This window comes from Pongo abelii, chromosome 9, assembly GCF_028885655.2.
Source record: "Pongo abelii isolate AG06213 chromosome 9, NHGRI_mPonAbe1-v2.0_pri, whole genome shotgun sequence".
In the NCBI taxonomy this organism is placed as follows: domain Eukaryota; kingdom Metazoa; phylum Chordata; class Mammalia; order Primates; family Hominidae; genus Pongo; species Pongo abelii.
Window position 1 is genome coordinate 14684299 of NC_071994.2, and position 22136 is coordinate 14706434.

The 22136-nt window shown below is 36.4% G+C and overlaps 1 protein-coding gene across 1 annotated transcript; it reads right to left on the reverse strand.

The window, feature by feature from the left end:
- Positions 1 to 1589: 1589 nt before the first annotated feature.
- On the reverse strand, positions 1590 to 22124 carry MS4A13 (membrane spanning 4-domains A13). The gene is made up of 7 exons (XM_002821725.5): positions 21846 to 22124; positions 21373 to 21488; positions 19243 to 19383; positions 13509 to 13565; positions 12124 to 12243; positions 8008 to 8103; positions 1590 to 1940 (listed from the first exon to the last, which is right to left on the reverse strand). Exons 2-7 carry the CDS (start codon positions 21421 to 21423, stop codon positions 1875 to 1877), a joined length of 531 nt encoding a protein of 176 aa, XP_002821771.2. The 5' UTR covers positions 21424 to 21488; positions 21846 to 22124; the 3' UTR covers positions 1590 to 1874.
- Positions 22125 to 22136: the final 12 nt, after the last annotated feature.

Consider the following 22136-nt stretch of genomic DNA (forward strand, 5'->3'; position numbering starts at 1 on the left):
TACACTCTGAAAATGATTCTTCTGGGTCTTGGGCTCCACTGGGTATTTGACAAACTCCTACCTGAATCCCGAGGCTCCTGCAGAGAGACTTTTGACTTGGAAAGGGTGCAGAATTGTTGTTGTTCTGGGAGATATGATTAGGTTATTTTCTAGTCTGCCATCGTGGTGACATCACCCCTCACTATTTTTAATTACCATCAAAATCAATCAGTTTATAGCTGATCTTTCCTCTGTCTCCAGGTTTGTATTTTCAACTGCTTAATTGACATCTCTACTTTGATGTTCTCTAGTTATCTGAAACTCAACTTACCCTAATAGAATTTATCATTTTATCCAATTCTGTTGTGTCTTATATGCTTTATATCACTGTAGGTTTTATCTAATCCAGAAACTAGGGGATTATTTTGGATTCCTTCACATTTCATGTTTAATCAGCCAGTCAGGCTAAAACTTACCACTTTTCATTGCTTCTCTGAATCACTACAATAATTATCCATTTTTCCCTCCCACAATCTAGTTGCTTTAATCAAATTTATACTTTCTAATTATTTTCCCATATTTCATACTTTTTTCAATGTAAATCCAAGCCTATAATTTTCCTATTGAAATACTTTCCAATGGCCTCCTACCGTCTGCAAGATTTAGTTCAACACTTTAGTATTAACTCTTTGATGATTTGACTTCTTTATTATCTGGCCTTCCCCCATCTCTCCAGCTTTCACTCTTGACTTCCTCCTCCTTGTCATTAAATTTTAATATATTTATTTTAGCTGTGATCTCTCCCACATTTCTAATAAGCTAAAGTCTTCTATTCAAAATGTCTTCCTGCCTTTCTGTTTGGTAAACTACTAATCACCTGCTTAGGGGTCTTTCATAAAGCTTTATTCCTCTTATTTCACATCTGAAGGATTATTTCTTTTGTCTCATTTCTACTTTTTTATACTCTGTTTATATGTCATACATAGTCTTAATTTGGTAGCTGTTTGTTTCCTCCCCTATAATAAAGTCTCCTTGTCATCAGATACCTTATTAATTGTTGATACTCCAGAGATTAATATATTATTCATTGGCATACAGTAGACAATCTGAAAAAAAATGAGATAAGTGCTGAAATTCTTAGACTCAAGTAACCTTAGTTTACAGTGTTAGATAACAATTAGTGAAACATCTTTCTGAAGTAATGCTCCATATTAGAAGAGAGGGTGAATTGAATTCAGAACCGATTTCTAGAAAATTCTCCTTATTGTGGACAAACAGTCTGTCTGCTTTGAAAAAGCAGTTGAACAGGTGATCCAAACAATGATAAGAAGAAAGAAGCAAGGGGAAAGAAAGATAAGAAAGATAGCAGATATGTTCAAGGCAGAAAGGAACTTTAAATAAGGAGAAGAGAAGTCAAAGAACAATGAAGGAAATATGAATTAGAGGCCTTTTGATTCATACTTTGGTAGAAGCTAGTTAAAGTAGAAGAACTCAGACTGTAAAATGTGCTTTCTACTTGTGTGGACATAAGTATTTAAAGTTTTCCTGTGAATTATACGGCATCATGGCCCAAGTCTTTATAGCCTTCACTCTAAAGATAATAATGAATCTTTTTTACAGTCTCTTACAAAAGCTTTATTATGGAGAGTTGACAGCTATTCAGCGTACCTAGATAACACATTCATCCTGTAATAATCTCATATTTAAATAGGGAAAAGCTTTCCCTTGCAGCCTAGAAAAATATGAGCAGAGACATTTTTGAATAATGAGGAAAAAAATTCACCTTGTTTGTATTTTATTTTGCACAAAGTCTGTAGGCTTCTTAACTGTTCTGTTATACAGAGATATCATTAGGACCCACACCAGGCATCAGCAACAGCAAAATTCTCACATTTCTAGGGTTTTTGAAGAGTGCTCCCAGCTTCCTCAGCAACAGATGTATGATCATTTTGTCTTCGAAACTGGAAAAAAACCTCTTACAAATCATATCATGTTTCTTAAAATTATACAACTAATAAATAGATTTTTTTCTTAAAAAATACAGGTAATACTAATATTTATAGAGTAAAATCTTAAAGTATCCTATTTCTGTCCAATTCCTATTTCAACCTTCTTTCTTTCTTCCTTTCTTTCTTTCTTCCCTTCCTCCCTTTCTTTTCTTTCTTTCTCTCTTTTTTTTCTTTCTTTCCTTCCTTCCTTCCTCCTTTCCTTCCTTCCTTTCTTTCTTTCTTTCTTTTCTTTCTTTTTCTTTCTCTTTCTTTCTTTCTCTCTCTTTCCTTTCTTTCTTTCTCTTCCCTTCCCTGCCCTTCCCTTCCCCTCCCCTCCCCTCCCCTCCCTTCCCTTCCCTTCCTCCCTTTCTTATTTCTTTCTCTCTCTTTTTCCTTCCTTCCTTCCTTGAGTTTTTTTTTTTTTTTTTCTTCAAGGTCTTGTTCTGTTTTCAAGGTCTTGTCACCCAGGCTGGAGTGCAGTGGTGCGATCTCAGCTCACTGCAACCGCCTGTCTTTCAGGTTCAGACTCAAGCGATTCTCATGCCCCAGCCACCCGAGTAGTTAGGATTACAGGCCTGTGCCACCATGCCTGGCTAATTTTTTTGTATTTTTAGTAGAGACAGGGTTTCACCATGTTGACCAAGCTGATCTTGAACTCCTAGCCTCAAGTGATCATCCTGCTTCAGACTCCCAAAGTGTTAGGATTACAGGTGTGAGCCACCATGCCCAGCCTTCAACCTACTTTCTTAATTTCTGTTGGATCACTTGTATCTTTTGGTATACCTTCAAACTTTTATAATAAAAATAACCATAGTCTTCTTGAACATAAATCTTAATAGATGCCAGCACCCTAGCCTCTCATGACATTTCTCAACTATTACCTATTCCTTCCCTTCAAGGTAATGGTCATTTTGACTTTTAGATAAGGTCATCGATCCTGTCAATTTTTTTTCTAGTTTCATCAACTAAGCTTCATCCTAAACACTATAGGTTAGCTTTAGTTTTACCTGGTTTCAAACTTCATATGAATGGAATTTTTTAAAAGTATGCCTTCTTTTGAGTTTTTATACTCAACATTTTATTCGTAAGATCCATCCATGATGTTAAGTGCAGGTATAGTTCCTTTTAATCACCATGTCAAATTTGAATAAAGTAATACACCTCAACTTGTTCACCACTCACCCACCTGTGTTGTTTCCACTTTGGGGCTACTATGAATAACACTGCTCTCTATATATTCCTGGAAGTTTATCTTAATGCATAAGCGCAAACATTTCTGTTGGTTATATACCAAAGACTTAAATTACTGATCATAGGGTATGCACATTTTAATTTTTAGTGGGTAATGCCCAAAAGGTTTTAAAAATTGTTGCAATAACTTATATTTCATCTAGGAGTGTGAGAGATATTTCTTTTATCTATCATCTTTGCTATCAGTTGGCATTGTCAATATTTTGAAATTCAGTCATTCCAGTAGGTACTTTAAAATATCTGTTATTTTAATGTTATTATTACAATGAATAGATTTATATCTGACATTTTGTTATTTGTTTTATACATGTCTCATGTGTTTTCTTTTCCTTTCCTTTTTTTTTTTTTTTTTTTTTGTGAGATAGGGTTTTACTCTGTCACCCACGCTGGGGTACAGTGGCCTGAATATGGCTCATTGCAGCCTTGACCTCCTGGGTTCCAAGTGATCCTCCCACCTCAGCTGCCTAAGTAGCTGGGACCACAGGCATGTGGCACTATGCATAGTTTGTGTTTTTATTTTTACTTTTTTGTAGAGATGAGGTCTCGTCATGTTGCCCAGGCTGGTCTTGAACTCCTGGGCTCAAATGGTCCTCCCGAGTTGGCCTCCCAAAATGCTGGGAATATGGGTGTTAACCAACCAAGCCTGGCCATTGTGTTCTTTCTTTATTTTTTAAAAATTAAACATACTTTGTGTACGTTAATTCCCTTATTTTTAAGCTATTATATTTTTAGCTTGCTTAATCACTAAATAAGCACCCTAATTTATCACAGTCTACTTCAGATGAATGCTAATTCAATTCCAGTAAAATACAGCAACTTTATTCCCATATAACTCATTCCCTTTCCTTTTCTTTGTGCTATTATTGTCATCTATTCTATCTATATTATGTAACTACCAATATGGTGTTATAATTACTGCTTTTATAATCTTATCTTTTAAAATTTAAGAGAAAAATTGAGAAACTGTCTATTGAAGAAGGGTTGGCAAGCTATGATACATGGACCAAATCTAGCCCACTCCTGTTTTTATAAATAAAGTTTTGCTGGAACAAGCCATATCCATTCCTTTATGTATTGTCTATGAATACTTTCATGCTAAAAAGTGGAGCTGAGTAGTTATGACAGATGGAATTAATGTTACTAATAACACGACCTTAAATTAAGGTAATCATCCTGGATTACCTGGGTGAGCCCAATGCAATTAATGCAACTGTCTTTTAAATCAGTTAACAGAAGAAAACACAAAAGATGTATTTATACTGATTTTCATAACCACCTACATAATTACTTTTACTGGTACTTTTTTATTTATTCATGTGCATTTGAGTTTCATCTGATGTCACTTCTTTTCAGTCTAAAGAACTTCCTTTAGTGTTTCTCATGAGGAATTTCTGCTAGCAACACATTATTCATCTGCGTATGTCTCTATTTCACCTTCATTTTTGAGGGATAGTTTTAAAGGATAAAGAATTCCTGCCTGACTGTTTTTCCCCCTGCACTTTAATATCCCATTCCACTACCTTTGGGCCTGCATTGTTTTGGATGAGAACCCCACTGTTAATATTATTGTGGTTCCCTTATATATGAAGAGTCTTGTTTTTATTTTTTTTTTGCTGCTTTCAAGATTTTCTTTTTTATCAGTTTGACATGGAGGTGTCTAGGAGGCTCTCTTTGTGTTTATTTTACTTGAAGATCCTTGAGCTTTTTGGATGTATTGAATGTTTTCCATGAAATTAGGGGAATTTGGGAGCCATTATTTCTTAATTTTTTTCTGGTACTCCCCATTTTTATGGGACTCCCATTATACATGTGATGGTATCTCAAAGGATTTTGAGGTTCTGTACAGTTTTCTTCATTTTCTTTTTTTCCTGTTCTTCGGACTGGGCAATATCTTTTTTGCTATCTTTATGTCTATTTATTTTGTTTTTTGTCAGCTCACCTCTGCTCTTGAGTTCCTCTAGTGGCTTTTCATTTCAGTTCTTGTATTTTTAAACTCTAGAACCTTCATTGGGTTTTTTATAATTTCTGTCTCTTTTATTGACTTTTATTTGATGAATCATTGTTGCCATCTTATAATTCTTCAAACATATTTACTTTACTATTTTTTGAAGCCTTTCTTTGTTAAGTCCAACATTTATTCTTCCCTTGCTCAAAGACACTATGTCTATTAAGTGTTGTTTTGAACTCTATGGGTAACTATTTCCTATTATTTGCATACTTTTTGTTGAAAACTGGACATTTTAGGTAATACATGGTAGCAATTTTAGATTCTGATTGCCTCATTTCCCAGGAGTGGTGGTTATTGCTAACCACCAGTATCTTGGAATACTGGAAGTCCTAACTCACAGTACCTTGGAATGTGACTGTATTTGGAAATAGGGTCTTTTAAGTGGCAATGAAGTTATAATAAGGTAATTAGAATGAGCCCTAATCCAATATGACTGGTGAGCTTAGAAGAGACTAGGACACAGACAAATAAAGAGAGAAGACCATGTGAAGACACAGGGAGAAGACAGCCAAGTGAAAGCCAAGGAGAGAGGCCTCAGAGGAAACTAACCCTGCCAACACCTTGATCTTGAACTTCTAGCCTCTAGAATTGTAAGAACATAAGTTTGTTGTTTAAGCTACAGTCTGTGGTGCTTTGTTATAGAAGCTCTAGGAAAGTATTAGACACCTTGAGCCAGTAAGACTTCTACCCTTTCCCAATGAATCAGTGTAGCTTGAGCAATATATTCAAAGTTGAGGCTGCCCCAGCTTTTACTTTATTTTTGCAAGGCCTCTTGTTCAACCAAGGGCTCACTAGGACCTTCTCCTGTCTCCTTAGTATGTGTATAGCTTTGCACATATTTATATTCTTCCAGACTACAGGGGAAGAGTAGGAAGTTATCAACATCCACTGTGGCTGTCCTGTTCTTCAAATTTCTCTGTTGAGTTTCTGGTTGGTTGCTAGTAAATTTTTTGCCCCAACAAGTATTGTGATCTTAGTCAGTCTAGGAGTGACCTTGGCCTTATCTGCTTGTTTGCCACTGGGATTACTGTTGTTTTAATAACGCTCTTGGTCATGGAACTTTCTGAGCTCTGTTCCAAATAAAACTAGTCATCTCAAGCAATGAGGCTGCTGGGCCTCACAGTCTGACCCACCAAGGTAAACTTCTGCGTAATGGAATCTGAGGGTGGGGTGGTATATTAGTCTGTTTTCACACTGCTATAACAAACTTGCCAAGACTGGGTAATTTATAAAGGAAAGAGGTTTAATTGACTTACAGTTCCACATGGCTGGGGAGACCTCAGGAAACTTACAATGATGGCATAAGGCAAAGGGGAAGCAAGGACCTTTTTCACATGGCAGCAGGAGAAAGAAGACTGAGTGAATGAGGAACTTGCTAAACACTTATAAAACTATCAGATCTCATGAGAACTCACTCACTATCATGAGAATAGCATGGGAAAAACTGCCGCCATGATCCAATTTCCTCCCATCAGGTTCCTCCCTCAACACCTGGGGATTACAATTCAAGATGAGATTTGGGTGGGGACACAAAGCCTAACCATATCAGGTGGGAAGAGTGGGAACAGTCCCAAGCTAACATGCCACAGACATCCACTGTTCTTACTGAGGTCCAGTAGATTTTCTTAAATAAACACTTCTCAAGTTCTTGTATGCTTGGTCAACTTCCTGAATCTTTAGAAGGTTGTTCATTGACAATTTTGTTCAGTTTTATAATTTCATTTTTAGGGAGAGTTACCATGTCCTCAATCAGCCATTCTGGAAATGCAACTCATTCCCTCTCTTCAGAAATCCTTTTACCATATAGTCTTATACTTGTTTCTGTATTTCAATCAGTTGTTGATGATAGTAGTCTTCCTTGACCATCCTACATAAAATAATCTTGCCTTATCTCCTTACTTTGCTTTATTTTACTTTATAACATTTTTCAGTTCTTGACATTTTATATTTTTATGTGTTTGTTTATTGCCTTTCTCCCCCAGTGGAATGCAAACTCCCTAATGGAAAGGCCACTGTTTTGTTAATCATTGCATCCTTAGTGCCTATGACAATGCCTAACAAATAGCATGCTCTCCATAAATATTTGAGAAAGAATGAATGAATGTTAGATATGTAGTCTTTTAAGCTTGTGAGAAAATAATCATTCTCATAAACTTTTGTGAGTTGTTATAGCATTTTGGGATGTTGTTACATTTGATCCTGCAATTACATTTCTAGGAATCAAACACCTAAAGAATTAGTGGTCCTGTATGCAAAAATATTTATACTCAAATGTTCACTGCATCATTGTTTATAATTTAGAAAAAACTGGAAACCAAGCTACATATGCAGTAATTAGGGAATGTTAAATACTAAGAAAAACAATGAAGGCAATAAAAGGCATTATTTAGATATGTTTTGTAATGGAAAGATATTTCTAATCATTGCAAAAAATGCATGTGACAAAACAATGTGAATATAATACATACAATTAGTAAAGAGAATGTGTGTGTATTGGTCTTTTTTTGTATAGAATTGGATGTGTGGGTATGATGAGAACTATATTAAGGAAAAATCACTTTTTACTCTATATGCTTTTTACTTTTAAATGTAGTTTCATGTATTACTTTTATAATTTTATGCTTTCTATTTATAAAATAAAAATAAAAAATAAAGGCAATATCACACATTCCATTTATATTAGTTCTAAATATTTTGTATCAGTGCACTTCATCTCTTCATAGAGTATAGTTACTAGAAATCAACATCTTTTGATTTGCCTGAGAGTGGGTAAACACTTACCAAATCGGAACAGCTGCATATTGAGTGTGTAAGTGCAATAGAAAATTCCAAAGCGTAGAAGAACAGTAAAATACGTGATACTTCCCTCCCAAGTTTCTATAACCAAAAAACAGGGAGAAATCTTAATGCTATTATCTTTAGTGAGTGCAAACATGATCATGGAAGGAGCTACTGGTATAAGAGTCAAAAAAAAAAAAAAAAAGGAAGGAAAATAAGAACAGATAAACCTTTCACCATTTGATTTCCTTAGACATTTCTACTCCTTTGCCCTCTGCTACACTTTCCCTAGCTTTCAGTTCCTCAATTCAGCATCTGTGGCTTCTGCATTTGATCTCCATTGCTTAGCATTCTTGTCTCACTTCTGAGAGCTTTTACAGAGTCGCTGGCACAGCTCACTATCTAAACTCTCCAGTTACTGAGATTTGACTCTTCTGTCTCTAATGATAAGATGGCCACCAACAGATTTATCAAGCAATCCTTTTCTATTAAAACAGTTATTATTAATCACAACCCTTCTTAAATTTACATACATGGTGATAAAACTCTCACATATATATTGCTCTAATAAAAAAATAAGTAAAATAAAATGATTAATACATTCAAAAAGAGTTCAAAGAACATTTAACTTGGAAGCATAAGGTGATTGTGACTGCTGGGATAAATAAAACAGATTCCCTTCTGTTGCTATCAGAAAGATATTTTCAACTACAAATCCAATTGGTTAGTTATGTGAATAATATTGGTACTCATCCTGAAAATGTGGGTTTTGTGCTGGCTGTGGAAAGACAAGAATGATACTCAGAACTAGAAAGAATGACATCATAATTCTCTCCCTTTCAATTCCTTCTCTAACTCTTCCTCCTCCTTCTTTGTTTGGTTTATTTAATATCTTTTATATTCAAGAAACTATCTGGTAGTAGGAATTAGATGATAGGAATGCAATGACACATAACTTCCTGATTTCTTAGAGTTTATAATGAAGTAGAAGAGACGGAAAGATAATATAAGGTACCATATAAAATGGATAAAAACTTGCTCAATCATTATAGGGGACAGGAGGGACAGGAGGTTCACTCCAAGCTATTACTCTCTGGGAAGGCTTCATAAAGTGGCAGACCTTTGAAGTAAGGGTAGGACTGAGAAAAACGAAGGAAGGAAGCAGCATTCTAGGCAACTTTGAATTTTTATTTGTTTGTTTCCTTGTAACCTATCTTGTTTCAGAAAGAGTTTAATAGCATAAATTAAAAGTGTGACAAAATAATTTAAAAATTGAGACATAAAATAGAACCAGTAGTAAAGCTAAAATATATATTTGAACAACCTATGGTTTTTAATGTGAGAACAAAACTGAATGTAAGCAATATAACATTTTGAGAAAATGATAAAACAGGTTTTAACTGAATTACAGTGTTCATTCATATATGATATAAACAGGAGGCTAAGGAAAAGATGTAGAAGGTTTGAAATACCAAGGTAAATAATTTTGATTTAATTTTGTTGGCAGAAATGCACAATCATAACAATCATAACATTTTAGCTAGAAAGTACTTGGGACCTCTTAGCTGACAAGACTGTGAAAAGTCATTTTGCCCATATTCCTTATTTTTTTTAATTTTTTAATTTGATTTTTTTTTGAGACTGAGTCTCGCTCTATCACCCAGGCTGGAGTGCAGTGGTGCAATCTCGGCTCACTGCAACCTCTGCCTCCCGGTTTCAAGCGACTCTCATGCCTCAGCCTCCCGAGTAGCTGGGATTACAGGTGCCCACCGCCATGCCCAGCTAACTTTTGTATTTTTAGTGGAGACAGGGTTTCACCTTGTTGGCCAGGCTGGTCTCGAACATCTGATCTCAAGTGATCCACCTGCCTTGGCTTTCCAAAGTGCTGGGATTACAGGCGTGAGCCACCGTGCCTGGCCCCATATTCTTTAATTTATATGAGAATGCTATTCTAAAACCCCCTCCCTGACTGAAAGCGGCAAAAGGTTGGCCAGAGCAGCTCAAATATGAAAACTGAGGAAACAGAAACACACACACACACACACACACACAGAGAGAGAGAGAGAGAGAGAGAGAGAGAGAGAGAATGAATGAGTCCCTGGCAGATGATGTAAACTGTAAGCTTCTGGACCCAGCTTAAGTAAGTAAGTGACCCTTTTTGCCTTAAGTCAACTGGGTTGTATTTCCTATTACTTAAAACCAAGATAACCCTAATTAATAAATACTTAAATGAAGAATAAGCAATATTTGGTAATTATAAAGACAGTAGAAAGAAAGGTGAGGTATTATGTCAAGGTTTTGTATGTGGGAGATTGAAACGAGGGAGTCTTGCAGTATAGTACTTTTGAGGAGGTAAGTAATTTCCATTTTATATCTGTTGAGTTTGATATGATAGTGATAGAAGCATAGCCAAGTAGAAAAGTCAAACTAGCTTTTAAAACAACAGGCCAGGAGTTTGGAAGAAAGAACAGAGCAGTTAACTAGCAGGCATTTTCTTCATTTTTCACAAAAGAAAACTTGGAAACCGTTAAGTTAAGCAGCTTTTCCAGGGGTTTACACACAGTGAGTACCGAGGATAGTATTTAAATAAGTGCACTCTGATCCTGGAATCTATACCATTAACCATTTTGCTATATGAGGAGTATATTTCAGATGCACGCACTTTTCTGACCCTGCCTGGGAACACTGAAAACTTGATGAATTTGTAGATTTAGCCAAGCCCCTTGCTTATGTTAGAAAAGTTGGCATGTAAAAGTACTGTAAAATGTTGGCTGCCTTAGCAAGTGTAAGTATATAATTCTGTAATGGCATTAGAAAAAGATGGTGGCTTCGAGATATAAGTCTAATATACAAGTTCATTTTGTGTAACTAATCACAGCAAACTTGTGCTGAAACTTGTGATTTTGAGACACTATAAAACTGGTCGTTACTATTGAGTTCGGATCAGATAAATACAGACTACAATGGTTTGTTACACTGACTGCAAAAGGCAATCTTTGGCAATTATGCCATATTAAACTGATAATTAAAAGTTTATGAATAAGAATGGTGACATATAACTTGAAACAATTATGCACTTAATAACTTAAGTCCTCCTTTCCTATTCTCTGCCCTCAAAATTAGAACTAAAGATTTCTAGATTGAATGTTCAGGGCAACTGGACAATTTTCTTATAATTTATAGGGAAAATCTGGTCCATGTTTGTTTACATAACCACTCGTTATAGATAATATATTTTGGGGTATTAGTGCATTTTTCTATTATTGTATCACTGTCCTCCAGGGTTTTGTTCTCCAGGTTTGGGTTCTTTCCTCTGATGTCCCCCTTAATAATATGTCACAGGTATGGAGTGAAAGTGTGTAGGGGAGGAGGAGGAAGTTTATCCTTCACCTGTAATGACGCTTCTACTCATTACTGAAATTGTTATTTGTTTTGTTCTGTTGGTCAAACAAGGTGTTTCCCTCCAATTTGTCCTCACTTTAAATGTGAGATTTTGTATTAACTCTGCTAAGGTCTTTTGCCCCACTAATATTTTATGATTCTGAATTTAAAGCCAATATAATTAAAATAAAACTATTGTGTTATCAGTAAAGATCTTCACATTTACTGGACAACTAAATGGAAACAAGTTAGATTTATTTATATTTAGCATTTTTGGCCTTAAAGCAAAATTCATGTAAGATGCAAAGATAGGCTATGTATGAAAAGCTCTATGTTAAGCCAGAAATTATTAGGTGTCTACAATTTGAACCATATGTGTCAGTAGCAGAATTCTTTTGTTTATTTGCAAAATGGTTTTATGGTCCAGGATTATACTTTTCTTGTATTAAGAGAATAATTAAGTGGCTCTGTGCCTAATACATAGACACTTGCCACTGAAGCTTTCAAATTTTTACTCACTTTAATTCAGCAAGTCAAGAATTCAAACATTCTCTTAATATTTACTAAAACTCACAGCCTAGAATTATTTTTGATTTAAAATTTTCAATCAAGAGCTCACTACTAAATCAAAGAATTTCATGAGGACCAATAAAAGCCTCATCTTACCTCCTAAGATTTCAAAATTATTAAAAAGAATAATTTTAAAATTAATATGTTCCCATAGAATTGGTCACTTACCGCTTGCCCATAATTCCTGTATGACACAGAATTAAAATGAGACAACTCTATTATTGTTAGAGTTACTGCAGTAATTGTAGTAATTATGCAGATGATGTTTATGATTAAAGTACATATAATCTGAAAAGGAGACAGAGGGCAAATTTATTATATTCAGAATAAACATTTTGGTGTAATAGTTTGCATTGCTGAAAAAAGTCATCTAGTTAAAACTTTGATCTAGTTTCTGAAGTCTTAGAAGTATTAAGTCTTAGAAGTATTAAATATTAAGAAAATATTTTTCTGATTTATATGAAGCCCAGTTAATCTGGAGGATACATTAACACCATCAGTCCATTAATCATTAATCTTCCATTTAGGCTAAAATGTATTATATTTTTTGGGGCCGGGCGCAGTGGCTCACGCCTGTAATCCCAGCACTTTGGGAGGCCGAGATGGGTGGATCACGAGGTCAGGAGATCGAGACCATCCTGGCTAACACGGTGAAACCCCATCTCTACTAAAAATACAAAACAATTAGCCGGGCATGGTGGCGGGCGCCTGTAGTCCCAGCTACTCGGGAGGCTGAGGCAGAATGGTGTGAACCCAGGAGGCGGAGCTTGCAGTGAGCCGAGATTGTGCCATTGCACTCCAGCCTGGGCGACAGAGAGAGACTCCATCTCAAAAAAAAAAAAAAAGTATTGTGTTTTTCAATGTTATAGGTCATTTGGAAGAAAGCATATAAGATATGATTTGGACAAAAGTGGTTCCACTGTAAGAAAAAAAAGAAAATGGAAAATGACTGCTTGTAGAAATAGGAGTCAGTTGATAAAATTTTAATCCTGGGTTTTCATTATCTAAGGAAATCTATCAGTATCTTCAGACATCATTTTTTATCTGTAAAATTATGAGGGCAGACTAATTTCTAAGGTATGTTTTAGCTCTAAGATTCTGAAGTGTTCTTCCCAATTCTATCCACCTATACCATGCATGGATCTTTAATCTGGACCAATTCCATACTTTGTTACAAGACACAATCTTGTTCCCACACTGGATAGTTCAGAAAATGAAGTTTTACGGTAGTATAATGTCTATATCTAAAGGCATTAGGTCCTATTAAAATTTTTTAATTATAAAGTTTACACAATGTTAAAAGGCAGAACATCAAACAAAACAAAAACTATATATACATTTAGAAACCTATACATAAAGTAATCATGATTTTAACCAATACAGTATATTTGTCTACATTAAATTATGTTCTTCTAGATTCATTCTTAATTCCTTCATTTATTTTACAGGTAGGGTAGATTCCTTCATTGTTTAGACGTTATATTTTCATTAAAACTTAATATTTAGCTTTGTGATAAGTGATTTCTAGAGATAACTCAAACATTTCAACTTACTCCAGATCGAGTCGGATACTTTGTTACTCTTATTAGGAAGACTCCTGCAATGATAAACTGGATATAAAAACATATTTGTAAATACTCATTGATAATGCTTGCCAATTTAGAATGTACTTTTAATAACTCTCTTGTAAGTCGATTATTTTAAGAATGCTAATAGTAACAAAATATACAGAACTTTTAGTAGATAGGTCAGGACAAATTTACATCATGTAGTAATACATTGAAAGGAAATAGTAGAGTCACTCATAACAGAAACACATAGGGGACAGTGGGCAGATTCACACTGTGATAATATGCCAGACAGCCTCAGCAGTCCTGACCAGGAACCAAGTTTGCTTTTATGTGTATGAGATACATCATATATAACTCATTTGATTATTGCTTTTAATGTTATCCTTCCTAATGAGAAGATGACACTAATTATGATTACTATGTACATATCCAAATATGGAAAAAGTGGTTCAAGAATCTATTCCATATTGTGATGGTACAAAATATGCAGTCTCTTTTATGAGATTGTAGTTATTATTAAGGTAATGGCAGAAATTCATGCCTTTGCCTTTGTTTTTTAAAACAGAGGTTCCATTATTTCATGTCAGGAAGTCTATCTACTTTCAAGAAGTATAAAACTATGCCATATTGTTTGAAGATGGGTTGCACAATTTCCTCAAAGTATTCCTTGTCTTATTTGTTTTAGTGATAAGACACTAAAGATCCAAGTCAAAGGCTATTTTTGTCATGCTATACACTATATGTAGGAAGCCCAAACCTGAAGCTTACAAACTTCCCATGGATAATTTTAAATCTATTTGTTCAGCACTTCATTCCACAACAAAAGCTGAGATTTCTAAGGAGGTACACAGTGAACGTAAGAACTAGCTCAGAATTTAAAGTGAAAATATCTTGTGAATTTTGAATTAGAGTGCTCTCTAATGAGATTATCTTTAGATTACTATGTGTTTTACGAAATGCCTTTCAAAGTTTAGGCTTAAGTGAGAAGTTTAGTATGAAATTACATTTAGTTGAAATTTTAGATAAGTTATCCTAGGAGTTTAATATACTATTTTTATAATGTGAATGGTCAAACACTAAGGAAAATGCATCATTTATTTGGATTTTGTTGGAAAATCCACAGTTTTCCTCCTATTTTTTAAGATAGTGCTTTGACACTTGTGACCCAGTGCATCATTTATCATTTATCACCTATGAACCAGTGCATTATTTATGAACCATGCATCTTTTATGAACCATGTATCATTTATCTGGATTTTGTGCAAAAATTCAATATTTTTCTCCTATTTTTTCAAGGCAATCCATTGACACTTATGAACTAGTATATGTATAAAAGTGGGAGACCTCCTAGAGATCCTTGTTTCTTCTAGTGATTAACTGCTGTCTCAATGGGCAGCCATATTGTATCCTACAGCCCTCATTCCATCTGTTCGAAGTGTGGGATAAGTGGTTTCCTTGCTCATTATTGCTATCCAACCATTCTTTCTCCTCCACCTTTGAGTCACATGTCAGTTTCTATAACTCACTATCCTTCATGGTTTAAGTAATCTATTGACCCCTTGGCCATTCCTCTTTTGGAATGAGTTGAAATTTTGACTCTCTGATTCTCTCTCCAACATCACTTAATATTTGGTGATTTTTACACACACACAAACACACACATACATATATATGTGTATATATACACATATATACATATATAGTTATATATATACATCTATCTATCTATCTATCTAATCTTTTGATATGGTTTGGCTCTGTGTCCCCACCCAAATCTCATCTTGTAGCTTCCATAATTCCCATGTGTTGTGGGTGGGACCCAGTGGGAGATAATAGAATCATGGGAGCGGGTCCTTCTCATGCTGTTCTTGTGATAGTGAATAAGTCCTATGAGATCTGATGGTTTTAAAAATGGGAGTTTCCCTGCACAAGCCCTCTCTCTTTGCCTGCTGCCATCCATGTAAGATGTGACTTGCTCCTCCTTGCCTTCTGCCACAATTGTGAGGCCTTCCCAGCCATGAGAAACTGTAAGTCCAACAAACCTCTATCTTTTGTAAATTGCCCAGTCTCAGGTATGTCTTTATTAGCAGCATAAAAATGGACTATTACAGTAAATTGGTACCAGGAGTCGGGTGCTGCTGAAAAGATACCCAAAAATGTGGAAGTGACTTTGGAACTGGGTAACAGGCAGATGTTGGAACAGTTTGGAGGACTTAGAAGAAGACAGGAAAATGTGGGAAAGTTTGGAACTCCCTAGAGACTTGTCAAATGGCTTTGACCAAAATGCCAATAATTATATGAAAAATGAAATCAAGGCTGAGGTGGTCTCAGATGGAAGATGAGGAATTTGTTGGGAATTAGAGCAAGGTGACTCTTGTTATATTTTAGCAAAGAGACTGGTGGCATTTTTCCCTAGAGATCTGTGGAACTTTGAACTTGAGAGAGATGATTTAAGGTATCTGGCAGAAGAAATGATCTAAGCAGCAAAACTTTCAAGAGGTGACTTGGATGCTGTTAAGGGCATTCAGTTTTATAAGGGAAGCAGAGCATAAAAGTTCAAAAAATTTGCAGCCTGACAATGTGACAGAAAAGAAAAACCCATTTTCTGGGGAGAAATTTAAGCCAGCTGCAGAAATTTGCATAAGAAATGAGGAGCTGAATGTTAATTCTCAAGACAATGGGGAAAATGTCTCCAGGGCATGTCTGAGATCTTCATGGCAGCCCCTCTCATCACAGGCCCTGAAGCCTAGGAGGAAAAAGTGGTTTCATGGGCTGGGCCCAGAGCCCCTGTGTTATGTGCAGCCTAGGGACTTGGTGCCCTGCATCCTAGCTGCTTCATCTGTGGCTGAAAGGGGCCAATGTAGAGCTTGGGCCATGGTCTCAGAGGGTGCAAGCCCCAAGCCTTGGCAGTTTCCATGTGGTGTTGAGCCTGCAGGTACACAGAAGTCAAGAATTGAGGTTTTGGGACCTCTGCCTAGATTTCAGAGGATATATGGAACTGCTTGGATGCCCAGCAGAAGTTTGCTGCAGGGGCGGGGCCCTCATGGAGAACCTCTGCTAGGGCAGTGCAGAAGGGAAATGTGGGGTTGGAGCTGCCACACAGAGTCCCTACTGAGGCACTGCCTAGTGGAGCTGTGAGAAGAAGGCCACCATCCTCCAGACCCCAGAATGGTAGATCCTCTGACAGCTTGCACCATGTGCCTGGAAAAGCTGCAGACAACGCCAGCCTGTGAAAACAGCCAGATCAGGGCTACACCATGTGAAGCCACAGGGGTAGAGCAGCCCAAGGCCATGGGAGCCCACCTCTTGCATCAGCATAACCTGGATGTGAGACATGGAGTCAAAGGAGATCATTTTTGAGCTTTAAGATTTGACTGCCCCACTGGATTTTAGACTTGCATGGGGCCTGTAGCCTTTGTTTCAACCAATTTCTCGCATTTGCAACAGCTGTATTTACTCAAGCCTGTACCCCCATTGTATCTAGGAAGGAACTAACTTGCTATTGATTTTATAGGCTCATAGGTGGAGAGGACCTTGCCTTGTCTCAGATGAGACTTTGGACTGTGGACTTTTGAGTTAATGCTGAAATGAGTTAAGACTTTGGGGGACAGTTGGGAAGGCATGATTGGTTTTGAAATATGAAGACATGAAATTTAGGAGGGGCCAGGGGCAGAAAAACTCCCATTTTTTAAAACCATTAGATCTTGTGAGACTTATTCACTATCATGAGAACAGCATGGGAATGACTCACCACCCCCCCAGCCCCATGATTCAGTTATCTTCCACCAGGTCCCTCCCACAACACTTGGGAATTATGGGAGCTATAAGATGAGATTTGGGTGGGGATGCACAGCCAAACCATATCATCTTTCTAGTACCTTGGGCTTGTGGTTCTTGTTCTCTCCTTCAATCCCTGACTCCAAACTACCTTAGTCACTCACTCCCATAATCATTCTCCTGTCCTTGTTGTACCTTTCAAATCTTAATTTCAAGTATTCCACCTGATCACCACCTGCTATCTTTCTAGCTCATGCCCTCTGGTATTAAAATTCTAACAACCCTTTGACCCCACCTGGGTCTATAATCTGAGAACTTCAACTCTCTGTTAAATTCTTCTTTCCATCACTAACTTAAATTTCATGGCCAACCATTACAAACACTGCCCTATATCCACTTGCAACTGCTTTGCACCTTTCTTGTTTTATTATAGTTGCACAGCTAAACAAAGATCCTGATTGTTTTTATCCTACTGCATGGTTGCACTCATGCAGCTGAACATGGCCTGAGGAAGGCATACAACCCATATTCATATCCTGTTCCTAAACCTCAAGTGTGTCCTTAATGCTGTATGAAAATAAAACCACCTCTCCATAATCTATGCACTCTCACTTTTCCTCGATGATTATTTCATATTCTCTTGCCTTTCCTCAAACAACCAAACCACTTCCCCATACTCAGTCTCAGCTCATAATCTTGCTTCCTAATTCATTGAGCTATTTGAAGCTACTGGAAAAAAAAAAAAACTTCCACAGGCTTCCAACATCCTATCAAAGAAAACTCTCCTTTCTCTGCCTTTCCCTTCTGTTTTTGTACTTTGAAACCATTTATAATTAGACTGGATAATTCTTTGTTGTGAGGAGCTGTCCTGTGGATCACAGGCTATTTAGCAGCATCTTTTGCCCCTGCCCACCTGATGTACACCTCCAGCGGTGAAAATCCAAAATATCTCCAGATATTATAAAATGTTATCGGGGCAAAATTGCCTCTAGCTGAGAACCATGCCCTAGATAAACTTTCTATGCTCCTAGCTATTTGTGCATCAAAATCCATCACCTCTTGCCTATACAAATACTTGATCCCAATACCCACCCCCATTTACTCATATCATCAATTTTCTTTCTTTTGGTTCAGTCCTCCCAACAAAGGATATGATGCTGTTTCTTTCAACTCACAGAAACTAATAAGCAAACCCTCTCTTGAGCCAAATTTCCCCAGCTATCACCCAATTTCTTTATACCACATTACAGTAAAGTCCTTAAAGAAGCTGCCTGTTTGCTGTCTGTAATTCCTCTCTTCCTATTTTTTTCTTAAATCAACTCCTACCAGGTTTTTGCTTCACAATTCCACTGAAACTACTTGTAAAATTTACTACTGACTTCCATATTGCTAAATCCAATGGTCAGTTCGTAGTCCTCATTTTATTTGACAAAACAACAAAATATAATATAGTTGATCCTTCCTCATTTCTTCTAACAATTTCTTCACTTGGCTTCCAGGATGTCATGCTCTCCAGGTTTTCCTCTACCTAATGGCTATCTAGAAACCACAGGAGAGTGTCAGTAATGAAAAATTTAGAAAATGAGTACTGACTCATTGGGTGAGGAGACTGAAGTGAAGATAATAAACACGCAAGTTAATCATGCTAATAGATATTATAGTTAAGATTATTTGCCTTTCACATATCTAGGGACAAACTGCTCTATGGTTGTCATTGTGTACTCCTGTATCCATATCTCTTGAAACAGCACTTGTAAATTAAAGGTGCTCAATATATATTTGTTGAAAAAAGGAGTTTGACTTTGAATAAATTATCAACATGGGATTTAGTTACATAATTCTCCTGAAAACCTTGTTCAGAAACCGTTCCCTACCTTCTGCTATCGGCATGAATATTATTTATTGTATGATTAAAGCAATATATATGTATTCTACTTACAAAAATTCCCCATAAAGTACATCCTGTTTTGTAAGTTATAGGTTCATACGTTCCAAAGGCTCCTTTAATTTGTCCCATATACAAAACCAATAGAAAGTACCACATGAAAACATGAAAGATGCCAATCATAATCTGGATAGTCTGTGAGAAGAGAATTCTGTTAGTACCGAAATAATGTAATTTAAAACACAATTCCAATAAGTGTTAACTATAAGAAGCATTTAACACCTTTACAAATACAAAAGTAAAACAGCAATGCACTTAATGATGTATTTCCTGGATTGGTTATCCCAGAAAAAAGGACCAATCAGGAAGGACTGAGATTTACCAAATAGGAATCAGTCATACTGAAAGCAACAGGCTGTTCAATAATAGTAGCTCTGGCCAATTCTCCTGTAAGTTAACAGTTTGATTCTATCACTGGATAGTCTCCCTACCTATCAAGTAATGGTATGAGAGGAGAATATTGGGGTTACTTCAGAGAAAATGTGGTTACTAATCTACTATAATGCAGGAAGCCATAAATCCAACATTTTCTTCTACATTAGTAATTTATTAAAGATGAATCACTTTTTGAATTTTATAAACGTTTGATTTATCTTTTCCTTCAAGGAGTATTTGGTATGATTTTTTTCACAAGTATGCTGGAGTGAGGCATAATCCAACACAGCAATACAGAAAATATCCAAAATGGACTCGCTTGAGCTCGGTTTTTCCCATTGGAGAGGGGAAGGATTTTGAATAGGGGAGAATTATTACTCAACTCTAATATGTAAGAAGATAATTATAATCCCAGCAAATTTATTTCTGAATTTATATGTGAACTGATATTTCATATATTTAATCACATTTTTGATTACTCTTTAAAAATGACAGAGGACACATAAATTTTATTTTCATATAAACTTTAACAGAAAGCTATTTAATGTTTTAAGAGTTCCAGCTCTTTGCAAAGCAGGCAGTCTATGAAATATATAAGTGCAATTGGCTAACTTTAAAAAATACATTTCGGAGAAGTTTTTTTTTTTTTTTAAGAAAATGTCTCTTTTTTGGTAACGATCATGCATTTTTATAGATTTAGAATTTAAGGTTTCCCCTTGCATCAAATTTGCAAGAATGGTAATATTTCCAGAAATTCTTTGGATTTGCCTGGAGAAATATCTCCCACTAGACTGCAAAATCCCATAGGGCCTGGAGTTTGTTTTTCTTATTGTTTTATCACCAGCCTCTAATATGGTGCCCAGAATAGAGAAGGCATCCAGCAAATACCTCTTATATAAGCATACTGGTGTCAAGAATAGTGATTCCATGTGACTTTCCCAACTGTTAAAAAAGTAAGTGAGCTTGAAAAGTACTATCTCTTTTTAAATGATTGACTATTGTTTTATATAAAACTATGAAATATCTAATTAGCCAAAGCTTGTTAAGAACTGCCAGTGTGTGGAGAAGGACAAGATAGGTTTTCTTATTTAAAAATGATTATTTATCTAGAGCCAATATGAGTTCCAGGAGGTCAGACCCGCCTACCCCCTGCCCCAGGAAAAAAAAATGCGAAGGATTGCGACATGTACATAATTCTGGGAAGAAGATTCAGAGCTTTCATTCTATGCCAAAATGGTCTGTGACCCCAAAGAGGTTAAGAACATCTGCTGAACAGTCATATAGGTGACTTAGATAATTGATCTATGCAACATTCAAATTCAGAAGAAAAGTTCACGAGTGGAAAAGTTTTCTCCCCTTTGGATGTAAAAAAGCATGATACTCATAATTCCTTGGTGTTTATTAAGAAAGCTAAACTGTAACTTCACATGTTTATAACTTAATAGACGAGACAAATTTATAATCATCCTACTGCATAAATGTAAGTGCAGTACTCTCTTTTTTCCTTTTAAACCTTACTTGGATTTCTCTATTATCCTGTGTGTGTTGGTTTAGTCTGTATACCCATATCTCAGCACATGAAGGAACATGAAATCAGTCAAAATTTTTAGAAGACAATCAACATTTGGAAAAAAAAAAACTTTTACCCCTTTGATTTAACCAAGTCTGCCCCCCTTTAGATCCAATATATCCTTTAAAAAAAGAAATAGTTAATGATCTTAAATTTAGTTAGTCAAAGTGAAATCTTACCCCTAAAACGAGAGAATCTGCTGTAGAGATTTGTAAAAGAACACATGCCATACTGCCAGCATTTCCTCTAGATGATTTTCTCTCTAACCTTTGGTGATGTCTTTATTAGCAAACTTCTACAAAACAGTACAAAGCACATATACATTATTTTCTTAGAAGAAAATACGTAAGTTTGATCCTTTCCTTATTGTTCAGTCACCACCTCCCCAAATTCAGAAGCAATAGCCTTCTTCTTTCTAGGCCTTAATATTAGAGGCATCAACTTTCATCCACCTGTTCTGAATAACAGCCTTCACAACGGAAAAGTCTCTCTCTATGACTAAAACATATCGGCATTTTACAGCTATCACCTCTGAGTAGTAAATAGTGCCTACTGTTTACAGAGTATGATAGGGAGAGGAGCACCGTAATCAGCCTCCGTGTCCCTTTATGGCTTTTGACACGAAAGCACTCCAGCAAAGCGACATCACTACCCTGCATTTTACTTGTTCAAGGTTCCAAGGAGTTTCGGGGGGCGCTCGTCCAGGACCCAGTCCGAGTTCTCACGCCAGCGCGCAGGCCTAGATGAAGAGGAAGATCCTGGCTGGCAACGCGCTTAGCGCCAGGTCCCCAAATCTCGCTGAGCTACCATCACAGGGATAGCCAGGAGCCCAGCACCCAGCCGGCCCTCAGGCTCCTCAGGGAGTGACGGTCTGCAATGGCAACGGTATGCTCCTCCTGCGCCTGCGCACCTACTCAGGAACGGCAAGGGCGGAGGGAGTGCG

Excerpts from the sequence above, each read along its gene's own strand:
- MS4A13 (XM_002821725.5), bottom strand. The coding sequence starts at position 21,423 with ATGGCATGTGTTCTTTTACAAATCTCTACAGCAGATTCTCTCGTTTTA. Across the intron at positions 13,566-19,242 it reads GTACTTTATGGGGAATTTTT|TTTATCATTGCAGGAGTCTT; the intron begins GTAAGTAGAATA and ends TTTTATATCCAG. Across the intron at positions 8,104-12,123 it reads ACAGGAATTATGGGCAAGCG|AAACTTGGGAGGGAAGTATC; the intron begins GTAAGTGACCAA and ends TTTTGGTTATAG.